This window comes from Fomitiporia mediterranea, assembly GCF_000271605.1.
Source record: "Fomitiporia mediterranea MF3/22 unplaced genomic scaffold FOMMEscaffold_1, whole genome shotgun sequence".
Classification (NCBI taxonomy): Eukaryota; Fungi; Basidiomycota; class Agaricomycetes; order Hymenochaetales; family Hymenochaetaceae; genus Fomitiporia; species Fomitiporia mediterranea.
In genome coordinates, this window is record NW_006760386.1 from 8696902 (window position 1) to 8716393 (window position 19492).

The 19492-nt window shown below is 34.9% G+C and overlaps 1 protein-coding gene across 1 annotated transcript; it reads left to right on the forward strand.

Annotated features, from left to right (window-relative positions):
- Positions 1 to 47: 47 nt before the first annotated feature.
- FOMMEDRAFT_151284 (uncharacterized protein) lies at positions 48 to 4402 on the forward strand (the record flags this gene model as incomplete). The annotated part of the gene is made up of 8 exons (XM_007262317.1): positions 48 to 155; positions 1114 to 1930; positions 1995 to 2090; positions 2149 to 2260; positions 2320 to 2494; positions 3905 to 3997; positions 4063 to 4204; positions 4278 to 4402. The coding sequence occupies 8 exons, from the start codon at positions 48 to 50 to the stop codon at positions 4400 to 4402; spliced, it is 1668 nt and encodes a 555-aa protein (XP_007262379.1).
- Positions 4403 to 19492: the final 15090 nt, after the last annotated feature.

The following is a 19492-nucleotide window of genomic DNA, read 5'->3' on the forward strand; positions in this document are numbered from 1 at the left end:
TAAGCATCCAGCTGACTTTAGCAAGCAACCAGATGATGGTGCTCATGATGACGACGACGACAATGATGAAGGGCCGAGGCCCTCAGGTTCTGGAGGCACTTCTTCAGCCAGACAGCCTAGTGGATCTTCTGGAGGAACTATGGGAGGCAATGTGGGTATGAGTGGAAGAAATAAGAGTGGTACAGGATTTAATAGTAGTTCTAGTAAATACTTTCGCCTGTAATTATTTACTCAAGTATAATATATTTGTTTTCTAATTCAATAATGATAAAAAAGAATGATTATTGTATGAAGCATTTATTGTTTGAGCAACTCTGGTAAGAGCTTGTATTCTCACTCAAGTCTTGTATACTCATGCAAGTCTTGTATACTCTGACAATTTATAAAAGTATTGTAAATTTTAGAAGTCTTACAGACCTTCTAAAGATATGTCTTAGCAGCAGATGCCAATGTAATGATCATTGACAGACTTCTATATCTTTTATATATTATAGTTATTAGAATGACATACAATGTATTGTCAGACCACATCTAGTTTTGTGATGCACGTGACGACTATTCCTTACACTTCCTTATCTAATCTAATCTAATCCAATCTAATCTAAGGACTCATTACATAAGTACTTTCCCTTCTGTGCTCGTCTTCACTCGAAAACTTGACAATCTTTTTATGCCACTTTCTGCTGCATCAGCAGGACCTTGCTTTTGAACAATTCAGGTGCTTCTTCAAGACCATCTGGCGGAATATTAATATACACGGGGTCTTTCTCGTCAAGGAATTCAGTACACATTCTATCTAACACTGACGTATTTGATCTAAGACCACCAGCAAGTCTGAGATCAAATGCATTCGTCAACATTTTCTGGTGTTTTTCATTTTTCCTAGACATAGGCTGATACATTAGACCAGAGTGAAACTCAAGTCGGACTATATAAAGACGTGTTTCAAGATATTCTGCCTTTCCCATCATAACCTACGACTACACCCTTGCACTATATCTTTTCACCCCCCGAAGCATTTTGATTCTTAACAAGATGTCTAGAGCCCAGTCTTTCGTTCGTATCCTTTTTTATGTCTGGTACTAAAGCAGGATATACTAATCCATGCATCAGGGTGCAAACGGACATGCAGGCGCGTCCTCACATGCACGACCTTCCAACGAGCGCAGGCGCTCGATTATCGATGCCCCCACCAGCTGGGAGGCGTATTTGCAACGCGGCAGTGCATTCCCTCTCTACGATCAGTCAGGAAGTGCCGAGAACGCATACACAGGTGGATCCTCACCTTGGAGCCACGAGAGCCTGTTCGAAGACGATGCAGATCTGAGCTCCTCTTGTTCGACAGGGCCTGTCTTTATGCAGCTTCGTCGTCAGGCAGCGTCTGATGACTCAGGATCCTCTCTTTTCGAGCTCGTCGAGATAGAGACGATCCCTACACCCGAGTTGCCGAACTTTTCACCACAACATATCGGCCCCCAAGCACTCAGAACGCGTGTTACTCGTCCCTTCCTTGTACCTCGGAGCGGACGCATACATCGTACTCCATACAGAGCACCCAGTGGAGTGGGCCTCGGTCTGTTTAACGTGCCCGCGCTCGCATTTATACATGCTGGTACCATTTCGGCAGCGTCGCCGCCGCCGTCTCCGCCTGCTGCAGCGATGACGAGCACTCTCCCCTCTGGACAAAGGAGGGAAACGAGAGCGCAACGTCCTTTACTTCGTCGCCTTCCTGTAGCCGTCGCGGAACTCGTGGAGGCGGGCAAACGCTCCTACAACCATGCCAGGCCTGGCTGCAAGGAGGCGAAGTGGCCAGCGAGCAAGAGTGCACCACAGGGTGTTGACCTCGGGATGACTAATGCCTCGCAGCTGTCGAGCCTCCATCCGAGAAGTGTGGAGTGTAGATCCACTCGTGAGACGCTAGAGCCGACACGTTCGATCTCGTTCCTTAACTGGCTCAAGGGCAAGATTGCTGTTCTTCGTCTCTGTGGTGCCAGGGATCCGTGAGGATGCCGCCGGGCTTGTGTGGGACACAAGCATGGGAGGAGGGGGATCCGGTACACAGGACGTACTGGAATGGGCTGAGGTAGTCGGTTGGTCCAATGTCTTTTTAATCTCGTTCTCTCTTACCCATCCTTTATCCGTGTATAGGCGCGATGCAACGTCAAGGAGGTAATATGCATTCCTCGTCATTGGGTGACTTCCGAGTATTGACATATAGGTCGGATAATCTTGGCAGGATGTTATCGCTGAAGACGAGCTGGTTTCCCTTGCTGTTGTGTGCAGAATAAGCTGATGCCTTTTTCTTGATCTTTTTTACAGGTACTCGGGGGACGCGATTGTCGAGGAGGAGTTGGCTCCTCTCTTCTTGACGTTGTGCCCCTCGGGACGAACGGCGGGATGTGATCTTCGAGAAGGAGCTGGCTTCTCTCTTCTTGTTGATTGCGTCCCCAAGGCGAGCGAGCGGGATGCAATCTACAGAGAGCTGGCCCTCTTTGTTTTTTTTTTGTATCCCCAGTAGCGACGCGAGAGGACGGGTCATTCCCCTTCTCAAGCAAAAAATAGGTCCCATAAAAGGTTGCATGCACATGTATGTCAACTGCACGGGTGGCTCCCGTGCCCACTCCGCCCTTACCTAAAGGGTTGGGACCTACTCACATAACGTAACGGCTTTTGACAGAGTAACTCAGTGAGAGTCTGGATCGTGATTGATCTACCGCTTTGTCAACTGCTCGTTGCTTGTGTGAGGGGTGGGGTGGAGTGGAGGAGAAATTGCGGATTAAATCCGGCTTTCTATCTTCCACTCCTCCCTGTTGTTTTTGCCATTCTCTCTCTCCCCCCATTTTGTTATACTAATGTTCCCTAGTTTCCCGTGCTTGTTTGAGCGCTCAACATACTGGTCTCAGTATGACGAGCCTACTGAGCCAAAGGTTGTTCTGTTGTCCCAACGTCTGCCTTTCTTTTGTCTGTCGAACTCTACGCTAATGGCAACATCTTCCCTTATTTAGAGCGTCCTCGTCCTCGCGTAGTTGTTGTCGCCACCACCAGCAGTAATATTGTTGACTTCTCCCACTAGCAGGGCGGATTACAGTCCAAATCCCTACACGAACGACCTATTCAACGAGCGAATGATGTGCAGATCGTGCTTTTTACTTTCATCTCCTCCGCCCTTGGGTCCTCGGGTCAGAGTCTGGACTCCTCTCTTCTTTCATTCGCTTACGCGTTGACATGTAGCAATACTTGTATTCTTCTTCATTCTTCTCCACGCACTCACTCCTACTCGCTCGCTCATCTTCGCTTTGCCTTGCAACATCTTTGTTTTGTTTTCTCTGCACGTGTGTTTTGCATCATGTATCAATACGTTCAGTCTCGTTCTCTTCTCTTTTGTTTTGTTTCTGTCCTGTTTTGTTCTACGTATGTTCACGCTCCTTTCGTCTTATCTCTATGCACACAAAGCTGTTCCTCATAACAACGACTTTGCATCGCATACCAAGAAATAATCTTCGTTTCCTATCCTATCCCCACCGTTCCCATTTCAAACATTCTCCAACCGCCTACGCCCTAACAAACCCGCCGCGACCGGACTCCCATCAACATCCTCCCTCACACCCTCACACTTAAAAAAGGAGGTGCTTATATGCAGTAAGAAAGTGCTGATCGGCAATTGGATAGTACAAGGTACGGCATACCGCATCTTGTACTGTATCCAATTGCACACATTTTGCTTCCTGCTGTATAGCTATAGGGTACATGGTGACGGATGCAGCCTGGCTTATGCGAGACACAGGTATGGAGGACAGGGATCCAGGACGTAGGACGTACCCGAGTGGGCTGAGGGCCTGAGGATTCAGTTTGTCCAACGTACTTTTATCTCGTTCTCTCTTATCGGCACTTACTCCGTCTATAGGCGCAACTCAGTCAGCAAGAAGGACATTTGGAAGTTGTATTCCCCAGGATCAACACAAGTCGGAGGATATCGGCAGGATACAACGTCACAGAGGTAATAAACATTCCTCATTGTTGAGTGACTTCCGAGTATTGATACGGGTCAGATAACTTTGACAGGATGGTTCGCTGAGGGCGGGCTGGTTTCCCTTTATGTCGGGCCTCGTGGTCGAGCAGCAGGCTGTGATCGTCTGGAAGGAGCTTGGTTCCTTTTCCTCTGTCGTCTCTTCCACGTACGAGTGGCAAGATGCAAACTTTGAAGGTGAGCTGGTCGCCTTCTTTGTCAGTTATGCCCCCCGAGACCAATAGTACTAACACACGTTACACTCTTCGAGGAGGAGGAGCTGATCCCCCTATTTGTTCGCTGCTCCCCCCAGACACGCAGCAGGCTACAATCGTCCAAGAGGAGCTGGCTGCCCTACTTGTCAACTGTGTCTCTGATGCAAGCAGTAGGATATAACTCACAAAGAGAAGTTAGTTCACCCTGGCCCGCCCTTTTTGGTCTATTGTATCCCCAGGATCAATGCAAGTGAACAAGACATACTTATTCGGTCCGAGAAGCATGTTACAGTGATACTGTGAGTAGATTGTTCAGTTGGCTCAAAGTATTCCCTTCTTTTTGTCTATCAATCAATCTTTATACTAATTTTACTGTCTTCCTGTTAAGACCACAATATTAAGTATCATATTTGGACGATTTGGCAAAGGTAGCAGACACACTAACTTACATGCAGATGCATACAGGCATCACTCACATGACTGCTTATTACACAAAGTAGTACATGTACTATAGTATAAAAGTAAGGGCATTGTGCCCTGTAATAATGATTGATTATTATGAGAGTCTCCTGTGTCTAGTGTAAACTCCCTACTGTTTGTTTAACAGGTTATGAGCCTTGGCCCTTGAATGTCAGGCTCAGGGGATCCATCTCAGTGTTAAACTTGTTCTCAACAATGTAATCAGCTGATACAACCTACATTGTATAGTAGTACTGTTTCTCCTACACAATAAGCCCCTTCACTCTTGACTCAAACTCTATCAAATCCTACTCCTCCTCCATTACACACTCCTCTATCAAACATACAGTCTAGTAGTACTAGAGCTAACATGTTGAACAAAAAACTCATACTAGCAGGTAACCTCAACCTGGCTGTGTTAGAACTGTAGGATTGGACCTATTTCATTTTCTTTATATCTCTGTCAGTTTTGCAAAAAACCAACATTACTACTGGATTTTCATGATCCTTAACATCTCATCTATTGTTCTACAAAGTTTCATAGAGATTGTCTTAGTATTGAGCACAGGAGAGAGCTACAGAGACACAAGGTAGTGTATACAATTATGATACAGTCAATCCATTTCTTGTCTAATATAGTAACTCACACCTCTTTTGTACAATAGCCTCTTAGCCTATATTCTCTAATGTACAATGCTCTGTTAATTCTTCCTAGCCTCTAATGTGCCTGTTAGCTTTGTGATATTTGTCCTTATTATTTCTTTAATCTTATTCCCAAGTTTCATTCCTCACTTTACTCTTGTTATTTAGTTATTATAAAAAGTAGTTTATAAATATAGTAGTTCCTTAGTTTTTTGACTCTTCTTGTATTCCTACTTGTTCTCTTAGTATAAATCCTAGCTGGTAGCTTTGGGAATATAGTTGGATTAAGGGCTGCAGGTCTACATTCACAGTTTGAGAGTACTATCAACCTAGAGAACACATCTCCTCTAAATAAGAGTCAAAAAACTAATCTCTACCTTAATACTACTCTTAGTCCAAGCTACTACTTAATTAATATCCTCTTAGTCTGAGCTACTACTCAACTATCCTCTCTATCTAATCCTACTCTACTTCAAGTCTGAACTACTGTTTGATTTACTCTATACATAGTTAGAGCTACTACTTGACTTTCCCTAACTTAAGCTACTATTCAGTTACTCCTCCTGTTCAATCTGTCTAATCTGCCCAATCTGAGCCACTACTTGATTAGTTTACTTAATCTGAGCTACTACTTGTTTGAGTATTCCTTACTTCCTTTATAAACATACTTTTTACTTTCTTAAAGAACTATTAAACTAATTTACTATTCTATTAATTCTATATTATCTCTCACTCATTTGTTACTTCATTTTCTATTATTTTATACTCTACTCTTAAGGTTGAATCACTACCATCCTTTACTCTCTTTCACTCTTTTGAGTTTGTGTGTTGTCTTTACAATTTACATAGCTACACTCTTTTCTAAACACTTTTTAACTTACTACTTGTAAAGCTTAATCTCTAGCCTTTGTTTACTAGTTAACTAGAGTCTCTCTTAAGTAGTAATGTCTTTAGGGACCTTACAGTCTGAAAGTCCAGTATTGTCTTACAGTTATTTAGTGTTATTAGATAAGGGTCACTAGATTGTACTTAGAATAGAGTGTATATAAGTAGTTTAAGAGTTTAAAACTGAAAGATCAAAGTTGCCTAGGTAGTAAACTAGTTAAAGGAACTGTCTCTAAGACTTAAACATTGTTTATAGTTATTCATACTAGCCTTTAATAAAGACTCAAACATTTTAGAGCTTGCTCAAGTATTTGAAAGAGTATTCAGTACTTTAGAAGTTGATTTAATAGAGTTAGTCTTAGGAACAATATTAAATCCTTTAGGAAATTCTCTTACACTCTCTTACAAGTTTGTACAGTCCTAGTAAAGTGTATATATATACTTAGACATAGATTTAGTCTCTCAATTGATTACAGAAGCTACCAGTCAAGCTGTTACTATAGTAATACACTATACTTCTACTAGAAACCTAGGAAAGATTACTACTACTCTCAGAGAGTACAAAGGAGGTAAGGATTATTAGGACTTTAAAAGAGAATGTTTACTATATATTCTAACTAATGAAAGAGCCTTCTATAACAGTAAAAAGAAGATACTCTTTATACTTTCTTATCTAAAGGAAGAGACAGTTACTATATAGGTAGAAAACTAGGTTACTCAAAACACAGATACTAAGAGTAAAATCCTTTGTACATAATTATTCTAAGAGTTTATAAAGTAATTAGGACAATTATTTAATAACCTTAGTAAGAAAGAAACTGTAATCCAGAAGCTCAAGCAACTCAAGCAAGGAAATTACTCTACAAATGTCTTTTTTCAACAGTTTAAGATTCTTAAGACTAAAGTTAGACTGAGTAGTAAAGTGTATAACTCTATATTAATTAATTTACTTTAGTATACTCTTAATCCTAAAGTACTTTATTAGTTAATACACTTATTACTAGTTCTAAGTACTTATAATAAATAGAAAAAGTATGTAATTCAGATTAACAATAATAAAACTTGACTCAGAGAGACTCTTACACACAGGGGACTCTTTAGTAGTTAATCTGACAATTGTCTACACTTTAATCTTCCTAACAAGGTTCACAACTCTTCTCACTCTAATTCTTCTGTATATTTTAAAGCCCTAAATGTGTAGACAAATCCTTAACCAACCTTACATCCTTTCAAGTCAACTCCTAATAGAAAAACATTCTTAGGAGCTAGAGAACTAATAAACATCTTAATTAACAATACTAAGAAAAATCAAGCTTGTTACATTTGTAGAGAAATTAGTCACTTTATTAGAGTTTGTCCTTCTTAGTATTAAAGAGTTAGAATGATTCTCAGAACTATAAGACTTAAGGAAAGGTGTACTTTTGTAGAGGTAATACAGGAATTAAAGGAAGGGAACTTTATAGATGAAGAATCAGAAGAGGAACAGATTGAGGAAGAGGAGTCTTTTGTCAATCCTTAAGTATAAACACTGTATTATCTAAGGAAGAGTTAGAACAGAGTTATTGTTATGTAAATAGTTGATACTAAACATTTGAATCAAATATAGATGACTGTTATTTAAACTATAACACTCTAAACAGTAAAGACTCTTATTTCTTTAATAAACCTATTAATTCTAAAGTCTGTAAAGAGGTAGAAGGTGTAGGAAAGGTTTTAGATATTCCTTATAAACTTGTAAACTCAGTTTCTTCTAGAGAAGCTTTGTACATTCACTCTAGTACTGTAAGGCAACTAAATATGTTCTTAACAATCAAAACAGATTATAGACTCATTAATGTACATACTCTAATTGATTCAGAGTATACTAAATTATATATAAATGTAGGTTTTGTTAAGAACAACAAGTTAACAATATATTCTTTTAAGAATCCCTTCCTAGTCTTTAATACTAATAGTACAAGTAATAATGAAGGTCTTCTAAAGAACTATGTTAAAGTAGAACTCTCTGTTAAAGCACATACAGAGACAATTTGTCTAACAGTCACTATATTAGTATTAAGTAATATCTTTCTAGAATATGATTGGTTAAACAAGTATAATCTGGAAATTAATTAGGGACAAAGTATTATGTCCTTTACTAAATGTCTAGCTAGTTGTTCTATGTTCTTAGATGAACTAGAGATGTATTCAAATGTCTTAGAGTACTTAAGAAGAATTAATAATAATCCTACCCTAGTTTTTACAATCCCTCCTTATCTTAAAGTGTATTTAGTAAAGAATCCTTTAAGTAATTACTAGAGTATCAATCTTAGAACCATACTATTAATCTAAAGCTAGATTTTTAAGGTTATAGATTGTATAGTGTATTCTCTAACTCTTAAAGAACAAGATACACTTAAGGATTTTATTTCTGAGAATCTAGCTTTTTTTTTCTTCTAGCTTTAGAAAGGATTCAATATTCAAAGTCCTTCATAGTATTGTCTTTCTTCTTTATTAAGAAGGAGGATGGATCTTTGAGACTGATCTAAGATTATAGAAAGCTTAATAAAGGTACTATTAAGAATAAGTACTCTCTACCTTTAATTCAAGAGCTTCTGGATAAGGTCAAAGATTCTAAGTACTTCACAAAGCTTGATATGTGTTAAGAATACTATAATATTTGAATCCAGGAGGGTGATGAGTAGAAGACAGCTTTCAGAACAAATCTAGAATTGTTTAAGCTTACAGTTATGTTCTTTAGTCTCACAAATACTCTTACTATATTCTAGAGCTTTATAAACAATATCTTTAGTGAATTAATTAATGAGGGATCAGTTGTTGTCTATCTAGACAATATCCTCATCTATTCTAAAGATATTAAAGAGTATAGACACTTAGTTCAAAGGGTTTTTACAATTCTGTAAGAGAATCACTTGTTCCTTAAGCTCTAAAAGTGTGAATTTGAGAGATCTACTACTAAGTATCTTAGACACATTATTAGGAACAATAAGATTCAAATACACCTGAAAAAAGTAAAGTCTATTAATAAATGGCTAGAACTAAAGAACTTAAAGTAATTACAATAGTTTACTAGTTTCTACAACTAGTATTAGAGATTCATTAAGGACTATAGCAAAATAGCTTGTCTACTCACTAAACTAACTAGGAAGGTTTTATTTACTTAGGGAAATAAGTAAAGAGAGGTTATAGAAGAGCTTAAGAGACAATTAAGCTTACAGTCTGTTCTTACAATTCTAAATAAGTATGATCTCTTTAGAGTAGAAGCTAATTCATCTAATTACACACTTGGAGCAGTCCTTTCTCAAAAGCAAAATAGTATATAGTGTTCTATAGTATTCAGATCTTAATCTCCAAACCCTGTAAAGTAAAATTATAAGATCTATAATAAAGAAATACTTACTATTGTTAAAGCTATTAAGGACTAATACTAGTACTTGTTAGGAGTAAGACAAACCTTTAAAGTATAGTCTGACTATACTAATTTAACATACTTTAAGGCTCTCTACAAGTTAAACTACAGACAGGCTTGTTAGAGAACAGAACTAGTAGACTATAACTTTGTTTTAATATATAAACCTAGGAAAATGCTTACAAAAGCAGATACACTGTCTAGAAGTTCTTAATTTAATAAGAGAGAGTATGATAACAAAGATGTTACCTTTATTAAGAACTCCTGGTTAAGAGGAATAATGTATATAAACAGTAAAGTTATTCTGTAAAAGATTCAGAATGCTTAACAGGAATTATTAGACAAAAGAGAGGAGTACCTAGCTAGTATACTTATTAGAGATAACTATATATATAGGAATTCAAAGATATATGTTCTCTTAGACCTTGTACTAATAGTTCTGAAGGAATATTATGATTCCCTACTTGTAGAATATTTAGAGTATAAGAAAATGCTTGAAATGATCTAGAGAGAGTTCTAGTAGTTACAGATGAGGACAGACACTAAGAAGTATGTTTCAGACTATAATAAATGTTAAAGAACAAAATCCCTACACACTATAAGACAAAAGGTACTACATTCTTATAATACACTTGTTAAACCTTAGTAGGTAATATCTATCAATTTAATTAGTAAATTGTCTGAGTCTAAGGGATTTAACACTATTTGTGTTATTATAGATTGTTTCTCTAAGCAAATACATACTCTTCTAACTACTACAAAGGTTATAGCTGAAGGAATAGTTAGACTGTACAGGAATTAAGTCTTTAGACTCTATAAATTACTTAGAAAGATTATACATGATAGTGTTAGGACTGTAAGGAAATAAGTACTCATTTTACAATGTGGCCAATCCATTTCTCACCTAATATAGTAACTTGTACCTCTTTTGTACTCTCTATAGTAACTTGTGCCTCTTTTATACAATAGCCTCTTAGTCTATATTCTCTAATGTATAATACTCTGTTAATTCTTCCTGGCCTCTAATATGCCTGTTAGCTTTGTAATATTTGTTCTTATTATTTCTTTAATCTTATTCTCAAGTTTCATTCCTTACTTTACTCTTGTTATTTAGTTATTATAAAAAGTAGTCTGTAAATACAGTAGTTCCTTAGTTTTTTAACTCTTCTTGTATTCCTACTTGTTCTCCTAGTATAAATCCTAGCTGGTAGCTTTGGGAATATAGTTAGTTTAAGGACTGTAGGTCTACATTTACATTTTGAGAGTACTATCAACCTAAAGAACACATCTCTCCTAACATAAGAGTCAAAAAACTTATCTCTACCTTAATACTACTCTTAGTCCAAACTGCTACTCAATCAATATCCTCCTAGTCTGAGCTACTACTTGACTATCCTCTTTATCTGATCCTACTCTCCTTTGAGTCCAAACTACTGTTCAATTTGTTTCCTACATATAGTTAGAGCTACTACTTAACTTTCCCTAACTCAAGCTACTACTTAGTTACTCCTTCTACCAAACCTGCCAAATCTGCCCAATCTAAGCTACTACTCAATTGGTTTGCTTAAGCTGAGCTACTACTTGTTTAAGTATTCCTTACTCTCTTTATAAACACACCTTTTACTTTCTTAAAGAACTATTAAACTAATTTACTATTCTATTAATTCTATATTATCCCTTACTCATTTGTTGTTTCATTTTCTATTATTTTATACTCTACTCTCAAGGTTGTATTACTACTATCCTTTACTCTCTTTTACTTCTTTGAGTTTGTGTGTTGTCTTTACAATTTACATAGCTACACTCTTTTCTAAATACTTTTTGACTTACTACTTGTAAAGCTTAATCCTTAACCTTTGTTTACTAGTTGACTAGAGCCTCTCTTAAGTAGTAATGCCTTTAAGAACCTTACAGTCTGAAAGTCTAGTATTGTCTTACAGTTATTTAGTGTTATTAGATAAGAGTCACTAGATTGTACTTAGAACAGAGTGTATATAAGTAGCTTAAGAGTTTAAAACTAAAAGATCAAAGTTGTCTAGGTAGCAAACTAGTTGAAGGAATGTTTTCCTAAGACTTAAACATTGTTCATAATCATTCACACTAGCCTCTAACAAAGACCCAAATGTTTTAGAGCTTACTCAAGCATTTGAAAGAGTATTTAGTACTTTAGAAGTTGATTTATTAGAGCTAGCTTTAAAAACAATGTCAAATCCTTCAGGAAACTCTCTTACACTCTCTTACAAGCTTGTACAGTCCTAACAAGGTGTATATATACACTTAGACATGAATTCAGTCTCTCAATTGATTATAGAGACTACCAGTCAAGCTGTTACTATAGTAATACACTATACTCCTACTAGAAACTCTAGAAAGATTACTACTACTCCTAGAGAGTATAAAGGAGGTAAGGATTATTAGGACTTTAAAAGAGAATGTCTACTATATATCCTTACTAATAAAAGAGCCTTCTATAACAGTAAAAAGAAGATACTCTTTGTACTTTATTATTTAAAGGAAGGGACAGTTACTATATAGACAGAAAATTAGATTACTCAAAACACAGACAATGAGAGCAAAATTCTTTGTACATAATCATTCTAAGAGTTTATAGAGTAACTAGGGCAATCATTTAATAACTCTAGTAAGAAAGAAACTACTATCTAGAAACTTAGACAACTTAAGCAAGGAAATCACTCTATAAATGTCTTTTTTCAACAGTTTAAGATTCTTAAGACTAAAGCTAGACTGAGTAGTAAAGTATATGACTTTATATTAATTGATTTACTTTAGTATACTCTTAATCCTAAAGTACTTTGTTAGTTAATGTGTCTATTACTAGTTCTAAGTACTTATAATGAATGGAAAAAGTATACAATTCAGATTAACAATAATGAAACTTAACTTAGGGAGACTCTTACATACAGGGGACTCTCTAGTAGTTAATCTGATAGCTATCTACACTTTAATCTTCTTAACAAGGCTCACAACTCTCAATCTAATCCTACTACACATTTTAAAGCCCTAAATGTGTAGACAAATTCTCAACCAACCTTACATTCTTTCAGATTGACTCCTAATAGAAAAACATTCTTGAGAGCTAGAGAACCAATAGACATCTCAATTAACAATACTAAGAAAAATTGAGCTTTTTACATTTGTAGAGAGATTGGTCACTTTGCTAGAGTTTGTCCTTCTCAGTATTAAAGAGTTAGGATGATTCTCAGAGCTATAGAACTCAAGGAAAGGTTTGCTTTTGTAGAGGCAATACAGGAATTAAAGGAAGGGGACTTTATAGATAAAGAATCAGATGAGGAACAGATTGAGGAAGAGGAGTCTTTTGTCAATCCTCAGACATAGACACTGTATTGTTTGAGAAAGAGCTAGAACAGAGTTATTGTTATGTAAATAATTAATACTAGACATCTGAATCAAATATAGACAATTATTGTTTACATTATAATACTCTGAACAGTAAAGACTCTTATTTCTTTGATAAATCTATTGATTCTAAAGTCTGTAAAGAGGTGAAAGGTGTAGAAACAGTTTTGAACATCCTTTGTAGACTTGTAAGCTTAGTTTCTCCTAAGGAAGCTTTGTACATTTGCTCTAGCACTAGAAGGCAACTGAATATGTTCTTGACAATTAAAACAGATTATAGACTCATTAATACACATACTCTAATTGATTCAGGGTGTACTAGATTATACATAAATACAGGTTTTGTTAAGAACAACAAGTTAACAACATATCCTTTTAAGAATCCTTCTCAGTTTTTAATACTAATAGTACAAGCAATAATAGAGGTCTCCTAAAGGACTATGTTAAAGTGGAACTCTCTGTTAAAGTACATACAGAGACAATTTGTCTAACAGTCACTACATTAGTATCAAGTAATATCTTTCTAAGATATGATTGGTTAACTAAGCATAATCCAGAGATTGATTAGGGACAAGGTATTGTGTCCTTTACTAAATGTTCAGACAGTTGTTCTATGTTCTTGGATGAACCAGAAATGTATTCAGATGTCCTAGAGTACCTAAGGAGAACTGATAATGATCTCACCCTGGTTTTTACAATCCCTCATTATCTTAAAGTATACAAGAATGTATTTAGTAAAGAATCCTTTAAGCAATTACTAGAGTATTGATTTTAGAACCATACTATTAATTTAAAGCTGGATTTTAAGGCTACAAATTGTAAAGTGTACCTTCTAACTCTCAGAGAACAAGATACACTCAAGGATTTTATTTCTGAGAATCTGGCTTTAGAAAGGATTCAATATTCAAAGTCCCTCATAGTATTACCTTTCTTCTTTATTAAGAAGGAGGATGGATCTTTGAGACTAATCTAAGATTACAGAAAGCTTAATAAAGGTACTATTAAGAATGAGTACCTTCTACCTTTAATTTAAGAGCTTCTGAATAAGGTCAAAGATTCTAAGTACTTTACAAAATTTAATGTACATTAAGGATACTATAATATTTGAATTAGAGAGGGTAATGAGTGGAAGACAGCTTTCAGAACAAATTTAGAATTGTTTGAGTCTACAATCATGTTCTTTAGTCTCACAAATGCTCCTACTACATTCTAAGGCTTTGTAAACAATATCTTTAGTGAATTAATTAATGAGGGATTAGTTGTTATCTATCTAGACAATATTCTCATCTATTCTAAAGATATTAAAGAGTATAGACACTTAGTTTAAAGGGTTTTTACAATTCTGTAAGAGAATCACTTGTTTCTTAAGCCTCAGAAGTGTGAATTTGAAAGATCTACTACTAAGTATCTTGGACACATTATTAGGAACAATAAGATTCAAATACACCTGAAAAAAGTAAAGCCTATTAATGAATGGCCAGAACCAAAGAACTTAAAGTAATTACAACAGTTTACTAGTTTCTACAACTAGTATTAGAGATTCATTAAGAACTATAGCAAAATAGCTTGTCTACTCACTAAACTAACTAGGAATATTCTATTTACTTAGGGAAATGAGTAAAGAGAGGCTATGGAAGAGCTTAAGAGACAATTGAGCTTACAGTCTGTCCTTACAATTCTAAATGAGTATAATCTCTTTAGAGTAGAAGCTGATTTGTCTAATTACACACTTAGAGCAGTCCTTTCTTAAAAGCAAAATAGTGTATAGTATCCTGTAGCATTCAGATCTCAGTCTCTAAACTCTGTAGAGCAAAATTATAAGATTTATAATAAAGAAATGCTTACTATTGTTAAAACCATTAAGGACTAACACTAGTACTTGTTAGGAGTAAGACAAACCTTTAAAGTATAGTCTGACTATACTAATTTGACATACTTTAAGGCTCCCTACAAGTTAAACTACAGACAGGCTTGTTAGAGAACAGAACTGACAGACTATAACTTTGTTTTAATACATAAACCTGGAAAAATGCTTACAAAAGCAGATACACTGTCTAGAAGTCCTTAATTTAATAAGAGAGAGTATGATAACAAAGATGTTACCTTTATTAAAGACTCTTAGTTAAGAGGAATAGTGTATACAGGTAGTAAAGTCATTCTGTAAAAGATCTGAGACACTTAGCAGGAATTATTAGACAAAGGAGAGGAGTACCTAGCTAGTATACTTATTAGAGATGACTATATATATAGGAATTCAAAGATATATGTTCTATTAGATCTTGTACTAATGGTTCTGAAGGAATATTATGATTCCCTGCTTGTAGAACATTCAGAGTATAGGAAGACACTTGAAATGATCTAGAGAGAGTTCTAGTAGCTACAGATGAGGACAGACACTAAGAAGTATGTTTAAGACTGTAATAAATGCTAAAGAACAAAATCCCTACATACTACAAGACAAAAGGTATTACATCCTTATAATACACTTGCTAAACCTTAGTAAGTAATATCTGTTAATTTAATTAGTGAATTGTCTGAGTCTAAGGGATTTAACACTATTTGTGTTATTGTGAATTGTTTCTCTAAGTAAATACATACTCTTCCTACTACTATAAAGGTTACAGCTGAGGGAATAGTTAGACTGTATAAGGATCAAGTCTTTAGACTCTATAAATTACTCAGGAAGATTATACATGACAGAGAACTACAATTTGATATTAAGTTTATAAGAGAACTTTACAAAGCTCTTTATATTAAAGGGAATCCCTCTATAGTATATTATCCTCAAACTAATAGTCAAACTGAGTGTATTAATTAAGAGATAGAACAGTATCTCTACTTGTATGTTAACTATAAGTAGTCAGACTGGGCAGAATGGATTTTTATAGCTGAGTTTGTATATAACAATTAAGAACACTCTACTACAAAGTTCTCTCTGTTTTATGTCAACTCTAGAAGACACTCTGTAGGCTTTAGATTAGTTTTGACTGAGACTAGTACATATTCAGTTGAACAATAAGCTAAGTATATTAAAGATGTTCAGGAACTTGTAAAGAAAAGCCTGAATCAAGCTACTAAAGCTATGAAAAAGTACTATAATTGTTATTCAGGCCCCTCTATATAGTACAAGTTAGGAGATATAGTGTGTTTGGACTCAAGGAACATAAAGACTACTAGACCTACTAAAAAGTTTGATAACAAGTAGTTTGGTCCCTTTAAGGTTGACTCAAAAGTTGGAGCTAGTACATATAAGCTTAAACTACTTTAGGAATAGTTGATTCACCTAGTGTTTAATAAGATTCTGCTCAAACTATATGTTCCTCAAGTCTTTAATATTCAGAAGGCTCCTCCTCCTCCTCCCTCAGAACTTGTAGATGATGAGATTGAATACAAAGTTGAGGTTATCCTTGACTCTCAACTCTACAAGGGAAAGCTTCAGTTTCTTATCAAATGGGTAGGATACTAGGAAGCAACTTGGTAGTCTGAAAATGACCTCACTCATACTCAGAATACTGTTAGGGATTTCTACAAAGTCTATCCTAGTACTCTAAGATGACTGAACATTCTAAAAGGAACCTTTAGAGACTTTAACACTTTACTTAAGTAAAATAGCCTCTAAATTCAGTTGTCTAGAATATACAACCTAAGGAGGGAGGTAATGTTAGGACTGTAAGGAAATGAGCACTCATTTCACAACACAGCCAATCCATTTCTCACCTAATATAGTAACTTGTACCTCTTTTGTACTCTCTATAGTAACTTGTGCCTCTTTTGTACAATAGCCTCTTAGCTTATATTCTCTAATACACAACACTCTGTTAATTCTTCCTAGCCTCTAATGTGCCTGTTAGCTTTGCAATATTTGTTCTTATTATTTCTTTAATCTTATTCTCAAGTTTTATTCCTTACTTTACTCTTGTTATTTAGTTATTATAAAAAGCAGTCTGTAAATATAGTAGTTCCTTAGTTTTTTAACTCTTCTTGTATTCCTACTTGTTCTCCTAGTATAAATCCTAGCTAGTAGCTTTAGGAATATAGTTGGTTTAAGGGCTACAGGTCTACATTTACAGTTTGAGAGTGTTATCAACCTAGAGAACACATCTCCCCTAACAGATAGAGAACTGTAATTTGATACTAAATTTATAAGAGAACTTTACAAAGCTCTTCATATTAAAGGGAATCCCTCTACAGTATATTATCCTCAAACTAATAGTTAAACTGAGTGTATTAATTAAGAGATAGAATAGTATCTCTACTTGTATGTTGACTAAAAGTAGTTAGACTAGGCAGAATAGGCTTTAGATTGGTTTTGACTAAGACTAGTACATATTCAGTTGAACAATAAACTAAGTATATTAAAGATGTTTAGGAACTTGTAAAGAAAAGCTTAGACTAAACTACTAAAACTATAAAGAAGTACTATAATTGTCATTCAGGCCCTTCTATACAGTACAAGTTAGGAGATATAGTGTGTTTAGACTCAAGGAACATAAAGACTACTAGACCTACTAAGAAGTTTGATAACAAGTAGTTTAGTCCTTTTAAGATTAACTTAAAGGTTGAAGCTAGTACATATAGGCTCAAACTACCTTAGGGATAGTCAATTCACTTAGTGTTTAATAAGATTCTGCTCAAACCATATGTTTCCCAAGTCTTTAATATTCAGAAGGCTTCTCCTCCTCCTCTACCTAAACTTGTAGATAATAAGATTGAATACAAAGTTAAGACTATCCTTAACTCTTGACTCTATAAGGGAAAGCTTTAGTTTCTTGTCAAATGGGTAGGATGCTAGGAAGTAACTTGGTAGTCTGAAAATGATCTTACTCATACTCAGAATACTGTTAGGGATTTCTACAAAGCTTATCCTAGTACTTTAAAATGACTAAACATTCTAAAGAGAACCTTTAAAGACTTTAACACTTTACTTAAGTAAAATAGCCTCTAGATTCAGTTGTCTAGGATATACAACCTAAGAAGGAAGGTAATGTTAGAACTGTAGGATTGGACTTCTTTTCTTTTCTTTATATCTCTGTCAGTTTTACAAAAAACCAACATTACTACTAGATTTTTATAATCCTTAATATCTCATCTATTGTTCTACAAAGTTTCATAGAGATTGTCTTAGTATTGAGCACAGGAGAGAGCTGTAGAGACATGAGGTAGTGTATACAATTATAATACAGCTAATTCATTTCTTGCCCAATATAGTAACTTGTACCTCTTTTGTACAATAGTCTTTTAGTCTATATTCTCTAATGTGTAACACTCTGTTAATTCTTCCTAGCCTCTAATGTGCCTGTTAGCTTTGTAATATTTGTCCTTATTATTTCTTTAATTTTATTCCCAAGTTTCATTCCTTACTTTACTCTTATTATTTAGTTATTATAAAAAGTAGTCTGTAAATACAGTAGTTCTTTAGTTTTTTGACTCTTCTTATATTCCTACTTGTTCTCTTAGTATAAATCCTAGCTGGTAGCTTTAGGAATATAGTTAGATTAAGGGATACAGGTCTATATTTGTAGTTTGAGAGTACTATCAACCTAGAGAACACATCTCTCCTAACAGACTGATCTACTAAAGTTTTTTGTAAATGTAGAAAAATTCAATAGAAAAAATTATAAAATATGGTGTCTTCATATTATAAACACACTAGTTACTACAGGTCTAACAGTACACTTTACAGGCAAACCAGACTCTACTAAAGATGAAGAAATAAACTGTACTAATGTTGTCTATATAAACATAATAAAAACAATGAATAATTAAACATTATTAACAGTTACAAATCATACTACTGTACCTACATAATGGAAGGTAATAAATGAGTAATATAATGTGTATACAATAATAATAGTAGTAGTTGATGTCTCAGTGTTATTCTAGTTAAAAGGGTATGTAGCTTAATTTGACAAGACACTAGACAAACTTGAAGAAATATATAGTAACCTAAAAGTAGCAAATGTGTCTCCAGACAATACAACAGTACACACTACCACACTATAAGTGGGTAGTGACAATGGTTGATAGGCAGATTACTTACTATAACTAATATATAGTAATGACAGTAGTACAGAAACAAAAAATAACACCAAGTGTACTCATATAAGAATTGTGAAATGTATTTACAGAATGGTAACAAGAACATAGAGCTAGTGTATATGTCTATCATGGACACAAACATAGAGTAAGAGGAGTACATAGAAACAATATATAAGGTAAAAACCCTAGTGTGTATAATAGTAGACAAGTACAAATGAGACTGTACAATAAAAAGTACTTTAACTGTAGTAAAACCAGACATTTCTCATACAATTGCTGGTTACCTCCTACAGAGGAAACAAAAAAGAAATGTGCTGAAAAAGTCAAAAAAGTAAAGTTAACAAGTAATGAATCCTTGAATAGTATCCAAGTTGTCAATTCAGCAAACTCATTAATAACAGAACCATTAGCATTTATTAAAAACATTAGTGACAACATATTAATGACTGATCAGGACTT